The sequence below is a fragment of the Meriones unguiculatus genome, chromosome X (genome assembly GCF_030254825.1).
Source record: "Meriones unguiculatus strain TT.TT164.6M chromosome X, Bangor_MerUng_6.1, whole genome shotgun sequence".
In the NCBI taxonomy this organism is placed as follows: domain Eukaryota; kingdom Metazoa; phylum Chordata; class Mammalia; order Rodentia; family Muridae; genus Meriones; species Meriones unguiculatus.
This window is the reverse complement of record NC_083369.1, coordinates 12,877,373-12,893,610: the sequence shown is the minus strand read 5'-3', so window position 1 is coordinate 12,893,610 and position 16,238 is coordinate 12,877,373. Positions and strand designations below refer to the sequence as shown.

Here is a 16,238-nt window from a genome sequence, read left to right as displayed (position 1 = left end):
GTTTAAGGTCGGAACTACTAGCCTGAAAGCTTGCACTCTCTTCTGTGTTTCCAATGGTGTCACTGGAGAGCAAAAAAATCCTAGATACATTTATCTGAGTCTGATTAAGTAATATTTGCTCTTTCTTGAACAAGTGGTCCCTCGTGGGAAATTATTTCACATGTCTTAGAGTTTTACAATTTAATGTAAAACAGTAACTTTCATTTCCTTCCCCTCCCCATTTGAAACAACCCCAGCTCCTTCTCCCTATCAGATGCTTAAGAAGTGTCACATTTACATTTCAACAGCTTCCAAAACAAACTGTGTAGTCTGTGACTGGCTGGGTAGTCATTCCACCAGATACAACAATATTTCCCAAACACTTTGGCATGAGCTGCCTTTGGTAGCAGGTCCACTCCTTAAAATTTGCCCGTCCCTGGACTCTGGAAGGTCCCAGAATCAAGGATTTGAGAACTGATGGTACACAGTAGTCCGCTGAGAGGGAAGAGGACGACGAAAAAGAAAGGGAGACTACACCTCCTAGGATTTCGACTCAAGTTCAATCTTCCTTTTCTTTTCTTTTGTCTATTTAAATAAAAATATATTCATATATAACAGAGGGGCAGATTTTTGTTGTTGTTGAGTGCGGATCCAGAAATTGGTTTTCAGGTTTAAGACTTTTTCTGTGAGCTTTCTCCTTTGCCTCTCATCTGCGCCCTCCCTCTCCTCCTCCCTCCCTAACCCAGCTCAGGTTGAAACTTTGCAGTGCACATTCACTTCTTCCCCTCCACTGATGGCTCTGAGCTCTCGAGCGCAAGCCTTCTCCGTGGAGGCCTTGATGGGGAGACCCAGCAAAAGAAAATCTCAAGACTCAAGAGAGGAAATGCAGCCTGAGCTGCAGGAGGAGCTGTGCAGAGAGAAAGAAAAGGAGATAGCGAGTGCTTCTGGGGACAGCCAGCAGCCTGGTGAGTACTCTCTTGCATTACCCTGAGCACTTCCCTTGTGTACGGGCTGGATTGGATCTTCTTTGCCTAGTTCTTTGCGCAGTGGCCAAGAAGTCCTGGCACAGGACCGGTTGTGGATTGTGAAACACTTTAGCCACCTGACTTTAGGACAAATTTCAGAGAGTATGAATCTCACTGGAAATCCTGTGGTTTGTTTGCAGTGAAAAGGAGGGTCCCACTTGCTTTTACAGGACTGATTTACACACCTCTTACAAAATCCTAAGAGCCAGACCTGCTGTTCCTTTCAGTAGGAAGCAGACTGTCTCCCAAATCCCCCAGGAAAATCTAGTTTCAGAGTCAGCTTATAGCTGGTTGCGGGTGAGAGAATTTTAAGAGTACCACCTTTCATGGGATGCAAATTGGGCCCCTCTCTCTCCATTAAGAAACCACAAAGGGTTCTGTGGAGAATTTACGAATCAAACTTCTGCGGGGCGAGGGAATTAGGAAGAGGTTTATTAGTTCAAATATAGTTTCCTGGGAAAGGGGTGTGTGAAACCTGACAAACTCTCAAATCCCGTGTCTAGCAGAAAAGCGACCCAAGGCAGAATCTTCAAAAACTGCTTTCTCCTGCTCTGGCGGCAACAACAGCAGACAAGAAAGTCTGCAAGAAAAAAGTATTATCCAAGTGGAGCTTCAAGGATTCGACTTATGGAAGAGATTCTACGACATCGGGACTGAGATGATCATAACCAAGGCTGGCAGGTTCCTTTGGCTCGGCCAGTGATTTCCATGAATCCCGTACAGTAGACACTTAAGGAGGAGAATCCAGTTTTGTAACGTGAAACTCCTCCCCCTTTCCACTTTTTGGCAGACATTAGAAAGCCACAGACTATTCAGTCTATTGCTTTGGGAAGTACCTTGCTACATTAGATGATCTACTCATGTCTTCTGATACATCCTTCCTCCAAGGACTCGGTCTTTCAACTTCTGCCTGGCAAGCGCCAGATGTCTTTACAACTTACTGTTGTGGCCAACCTCTCAGTGCAAGCCTAGAAAATAGCAGCAAATACTCCACCCAGCACACCGTCCCCGGGCTCAGACCACTAGGAAGTCAGCCTTTCTAAAATCTAATCTTTGCTGTGCTGCAGCCTCCTAATTATTCTTCCTAACTTCAACCTTTCACAAATCTACCTGACACCCCCTTCTACTAAATACAGGGAAAGAACAAAACTTTTCCTGTCCTATTTTCTCTCTTACGATTTTTAATATCATGTGGGAGGTGGTGGATGAAGACTTTTCATAAAAAATATTCTGCACCACTAGGAAATCTTGAACTTGTTAAATCAGCCCTTTTTCTTACATTAAAAAAAAAAAAATGCTGTTCCCTAACCCATCATGGGAAGGGAAGAGTAATGACTGTATTTGTCCACAACTTATCTTCCTTCGAAATATCTCTAATATCTCCCAGGTTCTATTTTCTATCCAAACTCCTATGTTCTTTTCCACAGACGTATGTTTCCTTCTGTTCGGATCAAGGTAAAAGGGATGGACCCAATGAAGCAGTACTATGTGGTTTTGGATATTGTGCCAGTGGATTCCAAACGCTATAGGTGGGTAGAGAGATGTTCTACTTTACATAGCTAAGGTCCAAACAGGCTGAGGACACAGATTCAGAGCATCAGTCCTAAACCTGACACCTGACAGCAGGATATATACATTATACCTGGTGAGGAGAAAAGCTTTCTCATACTTGGTCTCTGATAGCTGAATTTTCTCACTTGAATTTGGGTTCAAAGTGAAGAAAGGGTTGGCATATTTTATTCCCTCCTCAGGGAAGTTGGTGTTAAATGGCTGCCTATTGTACCTTCTGCCTATCCACTCTTTGTGCCTGGGAATTGTAAACTGCTGTTTATCTGAGTTCTCGCATCCTGGAGGCAAGCAGTTTGAAAAACATTAGGAAGAAATAACTTAGACTCAAGGTGGACCCTGGTTTCTGGAAACAGGCTGTAATCTGGGCAGGTTCTCAAATGATGTCAGGATTTGCCCAAACCTAATGGCAGGTTCCTAAGGTCAGGGTTTGGTTTTTGCCCATATGCTCTCTCCATTTTTAATATTTTTGCCTGAAGGGATGGTCAGATCCAGAGAGTGCCTGGATTCTATTATTATTTTTCTCTTGGAGTCCTTGACTAGGATGGACCAAATGCTTATAAATTGCTATAAAGATTAAAACATTTCCAGCTAGCTGCCTAGAAGCGCTGCCCGGCTGATGCTTTGACTAGGAACTCTGGAAGTGAAGGTGAGGGTGCCTGGCCCTAGAACAGAGCCTATTTTTTAGCCTTGTAGCTGTTTCTAGAGGCAAGAAACTTACTGCAACTCAGCAGCAAGTTGAAACTTTCTAGGCCTGGAAACAGAAGCAGCTGCTTGCTTTTCAAGTGCTGGGTAAGGTGGGCAATCCTGAGCAAAACAGTTTGAAATAGGAAACAGTCCGAAAAATCAGCCCGCTGGCTTCACGGGGCAGGGTTCCTTTGGAGTTTTCGGATGTGAACTTTCATTGGCAAAGGTATTCCCAGCAAGGGCGGGTTTTGACAAAAACTATTAAGGGTGAGGTGGGCAAACATAGTGTTTGGCCCTCTCTTTCGTTCCTCGCGCTTCTAACCTGTAGATTTTTTTTTTCAGCATAGCTGCAGTGGGAAAAGAAATCAGACTGATTCCTGCCTGTTTTTTGTGAGGAAATACCAGACGCAGATATCCCATGCCATTTTACTCACTTGGATACTTCAGTGCATTTTGATAGCATATGTGAATTTACTGTTTGTTCGTTTACTTGGTGCCTTTGAAAGCTCTTTGGAAATGAAATTGCATCTTCTGTTTAAATACTAGATGTTAACTTTTGCTGAGGCTCTTAGGTGAAGAACTCTGAACCCCCACCCCACCCCCCAATCTCCCTGCTTTGTGCTAGCTGAGCCTAAAGCCACACCTACATTTTTTTTTTCATTCCCTCAGGTATGCGTATCACAGCTCACAGTGGATGGTAGCTGGGAATAGTGACCATTCGTCCATCACTCCCAGAGTCTACATTCATCCAGATTCCCCTTGCTCAGGAGAAAACTGGATGCGTCAAATCATCTCCTTTGATCGAGTGAAACTTACAAACAATGAGATGGATGACAAGGGTCATGTAAGTGAGCACAATCTTTCGCCTGGAGGAGGTAGGTGCCTAGGCTCCAGGCCAGAGCTAGCCCTCAAGTGGTCGCTCTTTTTTTGTAAGTTTGGGGGGGGGGGGCTGGGGGAGTAAGCTCTTGGATTTGTAAGATAAAGACCACAAAGGAGTCTTCTAACCTCTGCTACCTGAGGATGCTGGACTCTGGGAAGGAGTGCAAGGAGCTTGAGAGCCCAAAGACCCCAAGGAAGAGAGCAGTTCAAACTAGAGAGCATGTCCTGCTGTGGAGAGTGCAAGAGAACACTTCACAGGCATAGTGGCTTCGAAGGCAACACTGTGGGCTTTTGCCTTCCCTGAGGTCCACATATTTGTTACATGGGTACCTTTGAAATTATGTGATGGGAGGATGTAAGGCAGCAAATGAGAGGCCAGAAAGGAAATTTCCACAACCTGCTTCCCAGGAGTCAGTTCCTACTTATTTTTAGGTTTCCTGGATCTTAAGCCCTCTCAACCTAGTCTTGTGCCAGCCACAAAAGGATTAGGTGGTGGGGAATATCAGATTTCTGGCCATATTTGGGAACATCAGTTACTGCCCAGAGAGTTCATATCATTTGATCAGCTCCCTAAGGCACTTCCACGTCACAAGATCATCCACATTTGGAAGCAGGAAAGGCTGGATATGGAATTTGCTGCATAGTGCCCGAGTCACTGTGGTGCCTTCATCTGGAAAACTTACAACCAGGAGGGTTTCTGTTGGGGGCCAAAGCCTACAACAGAGTCCTTGTTTGTGGTTATCTGAACCTTCCTGGCATACCTGTATCTAATTTCTGGGGTGTGTCTTCACTGGAGGTTATCATAAACTGGGGGTGGCGTTGGGAAGAAGTTGGTGTCTCAGAGAGCATTTAACCATTTCTTCTTTAGATCATTCTGCAGTCCATGCATAAGTACAAACCCCGTGTCCATGTGATGGAACAGGACAGCAGGACTGACCTGTCCTTGATTCAGCCCTTTCCTACTGAAGGAGTTAAAACATTCTCCTTTAAAGAAACTGAATTCACTACCGTGACAGCTTACCAAAACCAGCAGGTAACATAGCCCCCAGGAGGTGGGAGTGGCCCTACTGATATAATGTATGGGTTGAATTTTAAACAATGGAGAAAAAATATCATGGTTTTATTCAATATCAAGTCAGATTTGATTTAAAAAAAAAAAACCTTTTGTGTTTCTTGTGTGAAACAAGAGATCAGAGCAAAAGGGAGCAGTAGGCAAAGGAGACAATAATATTAAATCTGACTTATTTGCTCACAAATACCACATTATAGTGCTGGCATTATTCCTGAGAACATAGGCTGGATTTTTCCTTGTCTTTCTTTTGAATTCATAGATTACCAAACTGAAAATAGACAGGAATCCATTTGCCAAAGGATTTAGAGATCCTGGGAGAAACAGGTAAGTAAAGTAGCAATCATATTTAATATATATGTAACCCCTTTAATAAGTACTAGAAATAATAGGCAAGTAGAATTGCAAACAGACCAACTGTACGTAGCTTTTTATGAGTATTAAAGATAACTTAACTATATAGATCAAAGACTCAGAAGTTTACACTTCAGCACATAGTAGGTATTAGGAAAATATCCCTTCTACCCTGTGTTAAGATATTTTGTAGTATAGACTTGTGGAGCTTACAGAAATCTCCCCAGATCCTAGCTACTAGTGTGGATTTTACAGATGTTTATAACCTAATAATTCAGATGATCAGTCATAAAATATAACAGGTTTATATGAATTATTATATTCACAAGGTGTTTTCTAGAGTTACTAAAATAATAAATATCTTTTTTAGGGGTGTATTGGATGGGTTTTTAGAGACCTACCCATGGAGGCCTACTTTCAGTATGGATTTGAAAACTTTTGCTGCAGACACACAAAGTAAGAAAACTTATAACTTTTGTTTTATTTTTACGTATTATTGCAGTAACAACTCTTATACAAAATATATGCCAGAAAAAAAACTGTGTTCACAAGAACTGTGTATTTACTATGTGGGGAAGTCAGAAGCAATGACAGACAAACTGACACCTAAGGGAGATAGTGAAATTATGTTGATGGTGGATATATTGGTTATCTCACTTATTGAATTATCTTACATGTTTATCATGACGTCATTCGTGAATTCCACAGTATCTCATTCTTTTATATGAAGAATTTATGGACCTCTGGCCCATTTGCAGCTTAATTTGGAAACCAATTAGCTGAATAAGTTTTATTGTTTATCTTTATCTTATGTTTGAATGACTTCATTTAAGTTTTATCTTTACTTAGTTCTAATTTATCATTTTATTGGCTGAAAAGTAAGTATCAAAAATAACACAGAGTGATCACAAAGCACCAGTTTGTTTTCTAGGTGTTGCTCTTATTTTCAAAATCCTCAAAAATTTACTGAACATTGGATGCAAAGTAACAACAGCATATTGTAAACTGTATAGCAAGTGAGCTCAAATGTCTGATGAGCATAGTAGATAAGTTAGGAAGAAATAAATTCAAGTATAATACTAGAAATCTGTATATAGGATGTGGCATACTACTACTTGAAGGGAAACGGAAAGTAAAGGATGAATACTACAAACAAAATAATAATTAAGAAATTATTCTTAATAAGTCAAGAAAGGAACTCTCAGCATACAGAAACACAAAATGGCCTAAATCTAACATAAATGTGGTGCAGTTTCTCTACTTCTTAAAATTTTAAATGATTTCTACCTTATACATTAAAATTGAGTGATTACTAGGGTACCATGTGATGTTTTTATTCATGTATACACTAAAAATGTTTAGATTCATTCAATCATATTTATCTTCTCAAGCATTTGTCACTTTTATATGGTGAAAATTTTCAAAATTCAGTGTAAAGTTTTGTTTTTAAATTTACAGTTTATTCACTTTGTATCCCACCTGTAGCTCCCTCCCTCTTCCCCTCCCAGCCCCACCCCTCCTCCCTTTTTTCCACCCATGCCCCTCCCCCAGTCTGAGAGGGGAGATCCTCCTCTCCTTCCTTCTGCATTGTAGAGTTTTTAAAAGCACAATATATTATTGTTAAATACAGTCTCCTTACTGTGCAATAGCAAAGATGAACTTCCTGCTAGTATCTAAATATAACTTAGAACCCACTGATTTGACATTCGTCCATCAGCACTTGAACTCTCCCCTCCCATTTCTCTCAGTATCTGGTAACTACTATTATGTTCTCAGTTGTCATAGCTCACATATTAGTGAAACCAAACAGCACTTGCCTTTCTGCATCACATGATTGTCATGAGTATTTAAAATAATTGTAATGTGTTTCTTCTCAAGCAGTGCATTGAGTAAAGAAAGCATCATCATCACACTTGGATAATGCATGTGTTCTAGTAAAACAATCCACAACTTTATTAATTCAACTATTTAACTATAGATAGAATATTTTTTATTTGTAAACAGCATAAAACTTTCTCCATCTTTATTCCACTAAAGTTGTTTGTCTTTGGACATTTATTTAACATTACACTTATGGAACAAGATGTCAACATTACACTAAAGTTTTGCGTGGTGACAACACAAGTAATTTTAATGTAACAAACAAAATGGTTGAACTGATGTGTGTTAGTGAGTTGCATAGAAAGCTATGAACAGTTCTTTTACTAAATCAGTTCAAATAACAGCATTAGGCAACATGATTTTAAAATATCCAAATAGCCTAATTTCAAAAAAGACAAAAGTGACCATTAATTGATAGTAAACTTCATCATTTATGGTGTACAGAGTTCACTCAAATTGGAGAGGGGCAATAATTTTTAAAATAGCTTTTGACTGCTTTGCTACAGGTATTTGTCACTCTGCTTATAAAACATTAGCATATATTTATATTTACATACAGATATACCCAAGAAAAATAACAAAATTATCAATAAAATCTCCCAATTTCATCAAGTATGCTCAAACATAATTGACTGAACATTTACAAAAACTAAAGTTCAGAACCTAGATTTTTCTTGTACCATATAAATATTTCCAATCTTTATTATCTGTTAAAAACAGTGGTTCTCAAGCTTACTATTGCTGCAACTCTTTAATACAGCTTCTCATGTTGTGGTGACCTCAAACCATAAAATTATTCCTGTTGCTTCTTCATAACTGTATTTTTCTACTGCTATGAATCATAATATTAATATCTGATATGTGATTTCCAAATGGTTTGAGACCACTATGTTAAACAATAAAAAATTTTGGATGTAATTGCGTAATCACATTCCTTCCCACCTTGATGTATCTGAACTTGAAACACTGTCTTCAAGTCTTGGTAAAAAGAATGGTAAAAATCTCATCTGTGAATTTCACACAAGACAAAAGTGTAATGATTGTCAATATGTTTTCCATCAATAAAATTATTTTCATATTTGCTAGCTTTTTATGTGAAACAATCTGTAAAACCCGAAGCAACAAGTTCAAAACGCAATTTAAAAAAATAAATATGCAGTTTAAAAATAAAAAAGTTAGTTTTTATTTGTGATATATTATTGGCTGAGTTACATATTCGGCTTCTTAACTGTTGGGCAAAATGTAAAGACCTGGAGTATAGTGTGTAATGCACAGTAGCAGTGCCACAGTAGCAGTACTGCCGGCAGTAGAGCCACCATATTCAGAGTCAGTCAGAGCAATCATACTATCTTTTTCTAAGATGGAAGAACTGTGAACTTGCAAAGAAAAACTACTCCAAGAATGGGACAGAAAGGGCAATACGTAAGATTACTGGTTCAGCAGGAAAATCAGGTTCATTCTTCTCTGACTTGTCATTCACAGGTGGAAGCAGTGGCTCATCTCCAGTGACCTCTAGTGGAGGAACTCCTTCTCCTCTGAACTCCTTACTTTCCCCATCTTGTTCCCCACCTCTGGTTCACATACCTCCAAGCTCCTTTGCAATCACATATCCAGAGGCATACCTGCCCAACAGCAACCTACCCTTCTGCTATAGAATTTGTTCAGCTAATTTTTGGCAACCACAACCTTTTGTCCTACCTACTCCTGAAAGGCTGCTGAGCTACAACAGTCCTCAGTCTTTAACCCCATTCATAATGGAAGTGCCCATGGTATCTTCCGGAGGCATCATCTATTCAAACAATAGCTTACATGAAGACTGCAATGGGCAGTGTCTACAAGAGTCTCATTCTGCCAATAAAAAAGTACATGGATTACAGAATCCTGGAAACATTTTCCAGCCAAACTCCATTGCTCACGAAGAATTCAGTTGCCCTTTTCATCCTCATAATGGCTGTTGTAGTTACAACTTCTCCATGGCACCTAGACTGGAAAATTCTGCCAATCACCTCAGTGAAAATGTCAGCAGTCAGATTTCTTTTGAAGAAGACAGATGTGGTCATTCCCATTGGTATTCTGCAAGCAACCATTGCCTTTAATGGAACAACAATTACATTTTAACACATTTACATGTAAGCACCCATTTTCTTAATTTTTAACAAAAGAAAGAGCAACATCTCTTAAAAGCATCCTGACCCAACATCATTGTTTTGTTTTGTACTTGAAGTAACTTAACAAGTGTTTACAAGAATTTCTATATAATGTCATCTGTGACCTGTAAGAATATGATATTAAAATAACCTTGGTCCTCAAATAAGTTGCTTAATAAATATTATTTGATGAGATAATGCATCGGTGATAATTAATGGCAAGAGATTAAATCTCCAATTACATTGTCAACTCATCATACATCTGTGTTTTACCTATTAACTAAGATCAAAGTAAGATATATATAATTCATGTAAAAGCAATAAAAATATTTCAGTTTTATCTGTAAAGATTGGCTACACTGTAAAATATAAAACAATTATGGCAAAAATCGAATTGTTTTATTTATATTTTGCTTCTGAAAGGAATAGTAATTACAGTTTTAAGTTGTTGACAGGAACACAAGTTTCAAGTATTATTTTCCATTAACCTGTGTAGCCTAAATACTTTTTAATTCTGAAAGAATGCTAAGATCATGTGAAAGGTAAAGAATTCCAAGTAACTTTAATCTTTGTTTCCTTTTATTTTTTTGATATTTCATATATGAAGTGTGTTAATAAATTCCTCTAAAAATCTTATTCATTTTACATACTAAAACACATGATTTTAGTCCTCTCAAAACTGAAATAGTATTTGAAGGGAAAGAATATATTTGAGTCCATAGATATGAAAGTAGCATTAGTTAGTAGAATTTAATTCCCATTTTCCCATCCTGTGTGTTCATCATGATAAATGTAATTGGACAAAAGTAAAAAGTAAAAGTTTGTTTTAGTTTTTTAATTCAAATACAATCATGATTTATAAAGTATTGCATACTCATTACATACCTTTAAAATCAATGAGATATTAACATTTGTAGGATAGTTGCAGTCATTTTATTAAACCAAGTACTTTGATTATAGTAATATGACTTTTTTCCCAACACTAACCAATCTGCCAAAAAGCTTTTCTTCTTTTTCTAAAACATAGTAGGAACTGCATGCATTTATTATATTAACCAAGAGTTATTTCCTCTCAAATACTCCTTATAATTAATGCCTTTCTATAAATTATAATCTCCTGACTTGCAGAAATATAGACAGAACAGCACAAGGTTACATAAGATTAAATATTCTAGTAAAGAGAATATATTATTTACAGCTTAAACTAATGGAATATCTATTGAAAGAGTCTGTGATGTATGAAATATATACTATCGAAGATTGTTGAACAAGGGACTAAAGAAACTAGTACACTTTAGTTTTGCCTACCCTACAATAGGAACTCTCTAGACAAACTTTAGTAATATTAATTATGAATTTAACAATGGTCTCTTATCAAAATATAATGAAACTATATGATCTCCTATATGTGATTATTCTTTAAGTGACAAGAAGTTATTTAACTGAAAACTAAAGAAAATCTCTGAGTTGTTCTTTAATTATTACATAAAGGAAGATATTAATTTTATAGCTATTCCAGGGTATATGTACCAATGCTTTAAATGTCAGGTATTTTTGTTATGTGTTACAGTCATAAATCTAAGCATAAATAATTATACTAGCAATAGTAATTAATAGAAAGAGGCAATATTTTAAATGCTATAAGTTTGGTATTTATCTTATGTTATTTCATTAAAAGTTCATAATTGTACTTTCACGGTTTTAATCATAGTAAATGAGAGAAAGACTTCATAGAAAATTAGACTTGGAAAAATTCTCAATCAAGTATCCTATTTTCCTTGAAATAAACTGTCCATCTGCAGAAATCTGTTACCACTAACTCATGCACATAAATATTTAATGCCTAAACATATGGTACAGAACTTAAGAAAGTTGATAAATTGTGGATATGGTTATTTAACAAAAACTTATCTGTCCATATTTAACTGCTTTTCTTTAAAAACTTTCAAAAGCATCTGGTTAGGCAAAGTGTGAAATTGCTAGCACATGAAAGTAGTCACATGATACTGCATAAGTTCAAAATTCTAGTAATTAAACATTGTATTTCCACCTGGTTTGAACACACACATAATCACTCACTCACACACACACACACACACACACACACACACACACACACTCTCTCTCTCTCTCTTCTTTAAAAAAAAAGTCTGCATTTAGATATCTTGTATTTAACCTGATCTCATATGTGACTTTCCCAAATAAACCTAGACAAAATAAACCTTGCATCAATTTTGGAAAACTTGCACATTTAGTCAGGAAATAAGTAAATGATATTTTTATCCTTATATAGCTCTAGTCAGCTTAAACCTGTAGTCAGATTCTCTGATCAAGAAAGCATTTTATGGAACAGTCATCAAGCTGAAATCAATGTCAAAAGTTGCATGTCAATGAAGGTGTAAGTGGACAGATTGTTATATTACATTGCTCATTACATTTCAAATATTAATATAAGACTTTTGGTAACATAATTTAGAACATAAATACCTTTAGTATAATTTATTTTCAGTATAGGTGCCTAAACTATATGGATATTATATTTTAGAAGAACAAAGTATAACTTTATAGCAATTTAGGTTACATACTTTTAAAATCTTCAAATTAATTAATGTCATTGCTTCTATGTAGTGTGTTTTGAAAACGAAGAGGCTTCTTCAAATCTCCCATGCTATAAAGAAATGTTTCACACTGCGTTCAGTCATGAATTATCCATATGGTCTGAGGATTGACATGATTTCATTCTTCTGTGATGTTGAAATATGTCTGTGGCAGGAAAAGAAACAAACTATTATTCTCAGCAAGTGATGACTCCATGGTATCTCATGTGCTGACAACATGACAAGGGTGGCAACAATGCATAAAGACAAGCATCTGCACTGGACATCATGGAAGAATTTCCTTACATTTCTCCTAATCGTTTCTATTTCATACCTTGGGGAAATCATGGCACACAAAGCAGGTACAAATGTAGCTTTGAAATATAACTGATGTGCCAGTCGGTTTTCTAGCTGAGGCAGAATATAGCTGAAATAAATGTGTTGGATAAATACTGAAATATATTTTGCAAAAGTTTATATGCATGCTAACAACAAATTTAGTATGTTTGATGTAATAAAACTGTACACATATTATCATGTATGAAGTAGGACTTTTTTACGTTTTTGTCTCCTAATTTCATCTCACTGATAAGTCATAAAAATATGTATACGATTATATAAATTACAGATGTCACTCTAATATGTATATATACACACATAATGTGTGTGTGAGAGAGATCTCCAATGGGATATTTAGTTTTCTTTTAAAATGGTTTACAGTGTGTTTTTTTCTCCCACTCCTAAAGAGAGATTCTATACAGAAAATTTACTCATTAGATATTCATTAGATACTGACATACATTATCAATTATGTATACTTATGTGGAGAGGCATATTTAAATATATTTAGAAATGTCTAATGCATATGCTCTGCTTTGAGAATTGAATTGACAGGGTAGAAGTACAATGTTTTGTATTCCAATTTAAAGATATGTTGACTCTGTGCTGAAATATATTCAACCAGCCAAAAAAGCAAAAACATTCTAGTATCCAGCAACAGTTTACCAATTGATTTCACTGGAATTTAGCATGCTTATTGGAGGAGCTAAAAACAAACCAAATGTATAAATAGCTTGGGCACGGGTGGTAGTTGCTTTGATATAACTACCTTGATATACATTTAATCTTCTTAGATTTTTCTGCAATTAAATGGTATTTTGTATTAAAACTCTATAAATAAACATGGTTTGGATGGCAACATAAAACATAATGAATAGATAACATAGAACATTCAAAACGCTTCCCATATGTAAAAGTATTTAGGCATACGGGGCTGGCCAAATGTAACATGCTGTTTCAATAAAATATTGAGAGTAAAATGATGACTATCATTTCCTCTCAAAGTTTCAAATGTTCATGTTTACAAATTTGTCCTGCACATTAATATATAAACATACATTATAGTGAGCAGATGTACAGGAAAATGTTATAGTATCTTTGTATTTAGTTCAAATATATATACATCTTTATTGTTTCATTTTTAACTGCTTAAAAGAGTAACAACAAGTAAAGTTAAATGTAATGGAAAATTCTGAAAGTACATTACAATGCATAGCAGCATAAAACACTTGAGTAAAATATATTGATATTGTTTAACATGAAAAAACTTTGACTTTGATTTAATATCACATTTTTATGCCCATGATGGTATAATGTAATATTTTAGCTATAAAATCCTACTAATATGAAAAGAAATAAAATAATGATCTTGTGTTAGATAAAATGTGATATAATGTTTTTCATTAAATATGTAATTCAATTATTTTTTTATTTTCTCACTTTACAGCTTGTTTCTAGCCCCTTTCCATCTCTCCTCCTAGTCCCACCCGTATGTCCCCTCCCCCCACTACCTCTCTCCTGCTCAGTGAAAATGAGGCCTCCAAGGGGTACCAACCTACCCTGGCACCTAAAGTCACAGCAGAACTAATGGCATCTTCTCCTGCTGAGGCCAAATAAGGCAGCCCAGCTAGGTGAAAGGGATTCAAAGGCAGGCAACAGAGTCAGAGACAGCCCCTAATCCCATTGTTAGGGGACCCATATGATAATCAAGCTGCACATCTGCTACATACGTGTAGATGATCTAGGTCCAGTCTGTGCTCTTTGGTTGGCAATTCAGTCTCTGTGAGCCCTAATGGGCCCAGGTTAGTTGATTCTGTAGGTCTTCTTATGGTGTCCTTGACCCTGCAGGCTCCTTCCATCCTTCCTCCCTGAGCTCTTCTCACTGTTCAGCTATAGATCTCTGCATCTCCCAGCTTCTGGATGAAGCCTCTCAGAACACGGTTATGCCAGGCTCCCACCTGCAGGCATAGCAGAGTATCATCAATAGTGCCAAAGGTTGGCGCTCTCTCATGGAGTGGGTCTCAGTTTGGGCCAGTCATTGTTTCGCCACTCTCAATCTCTGCTCCATCTTTATCCCTTTGCAGTGCTTTCAGACTTAACCTTTATTTAAATCGTACCTGGAATTTTCATATTTCATTGATAACCTTATAGTTTTGTGACTTCTAGCCAATTTTTTGCTGAATTTTATATTTTTGGAAAGACTGTTGTCATAAAACAAAACACATACCATAGATAGATAGATTTTATTTTGAAAGAGGCAATAAAAATTAATGTTGAAATTTAAAAACTTATCACCATCACAAAAATTATATTTCATTTTATTTAAGGGAAGTCATACACAGGTCAAACTGAATATTTGACTAATAGTTGCATTTTGCAAATCAGGGTTGGCTTGTCTTCAATGTTAATAGACAAAGAGAGAACAGTTTGGCAAAAATATAACTTTGTGACATGTAATGGTGGTTATTTTAAAAATAATACTGTTGTTGTTCTATCATATATTGCATCCCAACTGAAATTTCTACTCCCTCCTCTTCTCCCAGTTTCCTCCCAGCCTCCTACTCTTCTGTTTTCCTTCAGAAAAGAGAAGGCCTCCCAGCAATATCAACCAAACATGGCATAACAAGTTACAATAGGAGTAGATACATACCCCATATAAAGACTGGACAAGGCAATCCAATAGGAGGAAAAGAGTCCCAAAAGCAGGCAAGAGTCAGAGACATCCCCTGTACCCAATTAGGAATCTCACAAGAACACCAAAGTACACAACCATAGCATATATGCAGAGGATCTAGGTCAGACCCTTACAGGCTCTCTGGTTGTTCAGTTATCTGTGAGCCCCTATGAGCCCAGGTTGGTTGATTCTGTAGGTTTTCTTGTGGTGTCCTTGACTCCTGTGGCTTCTACAATCCTTCCTTCCCCTCTCCCAAGGGATGTTCTGAGCTCTGCCTAGAGTTTGACTGTGGGTCTCTGAGTTTGCTCCTATCAGTTCCTGGATGAACTTCTCTCATGGCAATTGGGCTAGACTCTGGTCTATCAGTATACCAGAATATCATTAGGAATTATTTCATTGACATTTTTGCCATTTGTGTTTGGTTCTATTCTAAGTCTCTAGCCTCTGGGTCCTGGTACTACAGGCAGTGTTGGGAGTGGGCTCTCTTTCATGGCATGAGTCTCAGGCTCGACCCGTCATTGGTTGGCCACTTCCATATGTTTGTCACAACCTTTAACCCAGCACATTTTGCAGGCAAGGCAGAATATAGGTCAAAAGTTTTGTGGTTGGATTGGTGTCCCATTCCCTCCACTGGAAGTCTTGCCTGGTTAAAGGAGATGGCCAGTTCAAGCTCCATGTATCCCATATTGCTAGGAGTCTTGGTTGTAACTAGTGAGCAAAGGCTGAATGCAGTATTGCAAAAGAATCTGCGGGCCTAAGTTTCACACATATGAGATTAAGGTAAAGTAATCTGGTGTGTGCACTTAAATGTTGGAAACAAGTTCAGCAGGTGTGAGGAAACAAGGCAGTTGCCCTGAGTCCTGGGCTTTCCAGTGGGTAGTAAGTATAACAATCCCCATTTATGCTAACAAAGGCCTGATACTCGACACAAACACATATACAACTTTAATTTATTCATATACATATCTTTCCTACTAAACTATGAGTCGTGGGGAAATGGAGGGTTTTTTTGAGTAAAATCTATATCTATTTATGTTTTAA

General features: G+C 37.2%; 1 protein-coding gene across 2 annotated transcripts; it reads left to right on the top strand.

Moving 5' to 3' along the window:
• The first annotated feature begins 763 nt into the window (after nt 1-763).
• Nucleotides 764-9,536, top strand: Tbx22 (T-box transcription factor 22). Of its 2 annotated transcripts, none has more exons than XM_021629102.1 (8): nt 764-944; nt 1,511-1,685; nt 2,432-2,533; nt 3,927-4,101; nt 5,005-5,169; nt 5,468-5,532; nt 5,930-6,015; nt 8,923-9,536. In XM_021629102.1, exons 1-8 carry the CDS (start codon nt 773-775, stop codon nt 9,534-9,536), a joined length of 1,554 nt encoding a protein of 517 aa, XP_021484777.1. In that variant the 5' UTR covers nt 764-772. The 2 variants fall into 2 exon arrangements, with proteins under 2 accessions (XP_021484777.1, XP_021484776.1); XM_021629101.1 differs by having other exon boundaries at nt 773-944; nt 1,508-1,685.
• Nucleotides 9,537-16,238: the final 6,702 nt, after the last annotated feature.

Coding starts and splice junctions, on each gene's coding strand:
- Tbx22 (XM_021629101.1), top strand. CDS start 773: ATGGCTCTGAGCTCTCGAGCGCAAGCCTTCTCCGTGGAGGCCTTGATG. Junction 2,534..3,926: donor GTGGATTCCAAACGCTATAG/GTGGGTAGAGAG, acceptor TCATTCCCTCAG/GTATGCGTATCACAGCTCAC. Junction 6,016..8,922: donor TTTTGCTGCAGACACACAAA/GTAAGAAAACTT, acceptor TGTCATTCACAG/GTGGAAGCAGTGGCTCATCT.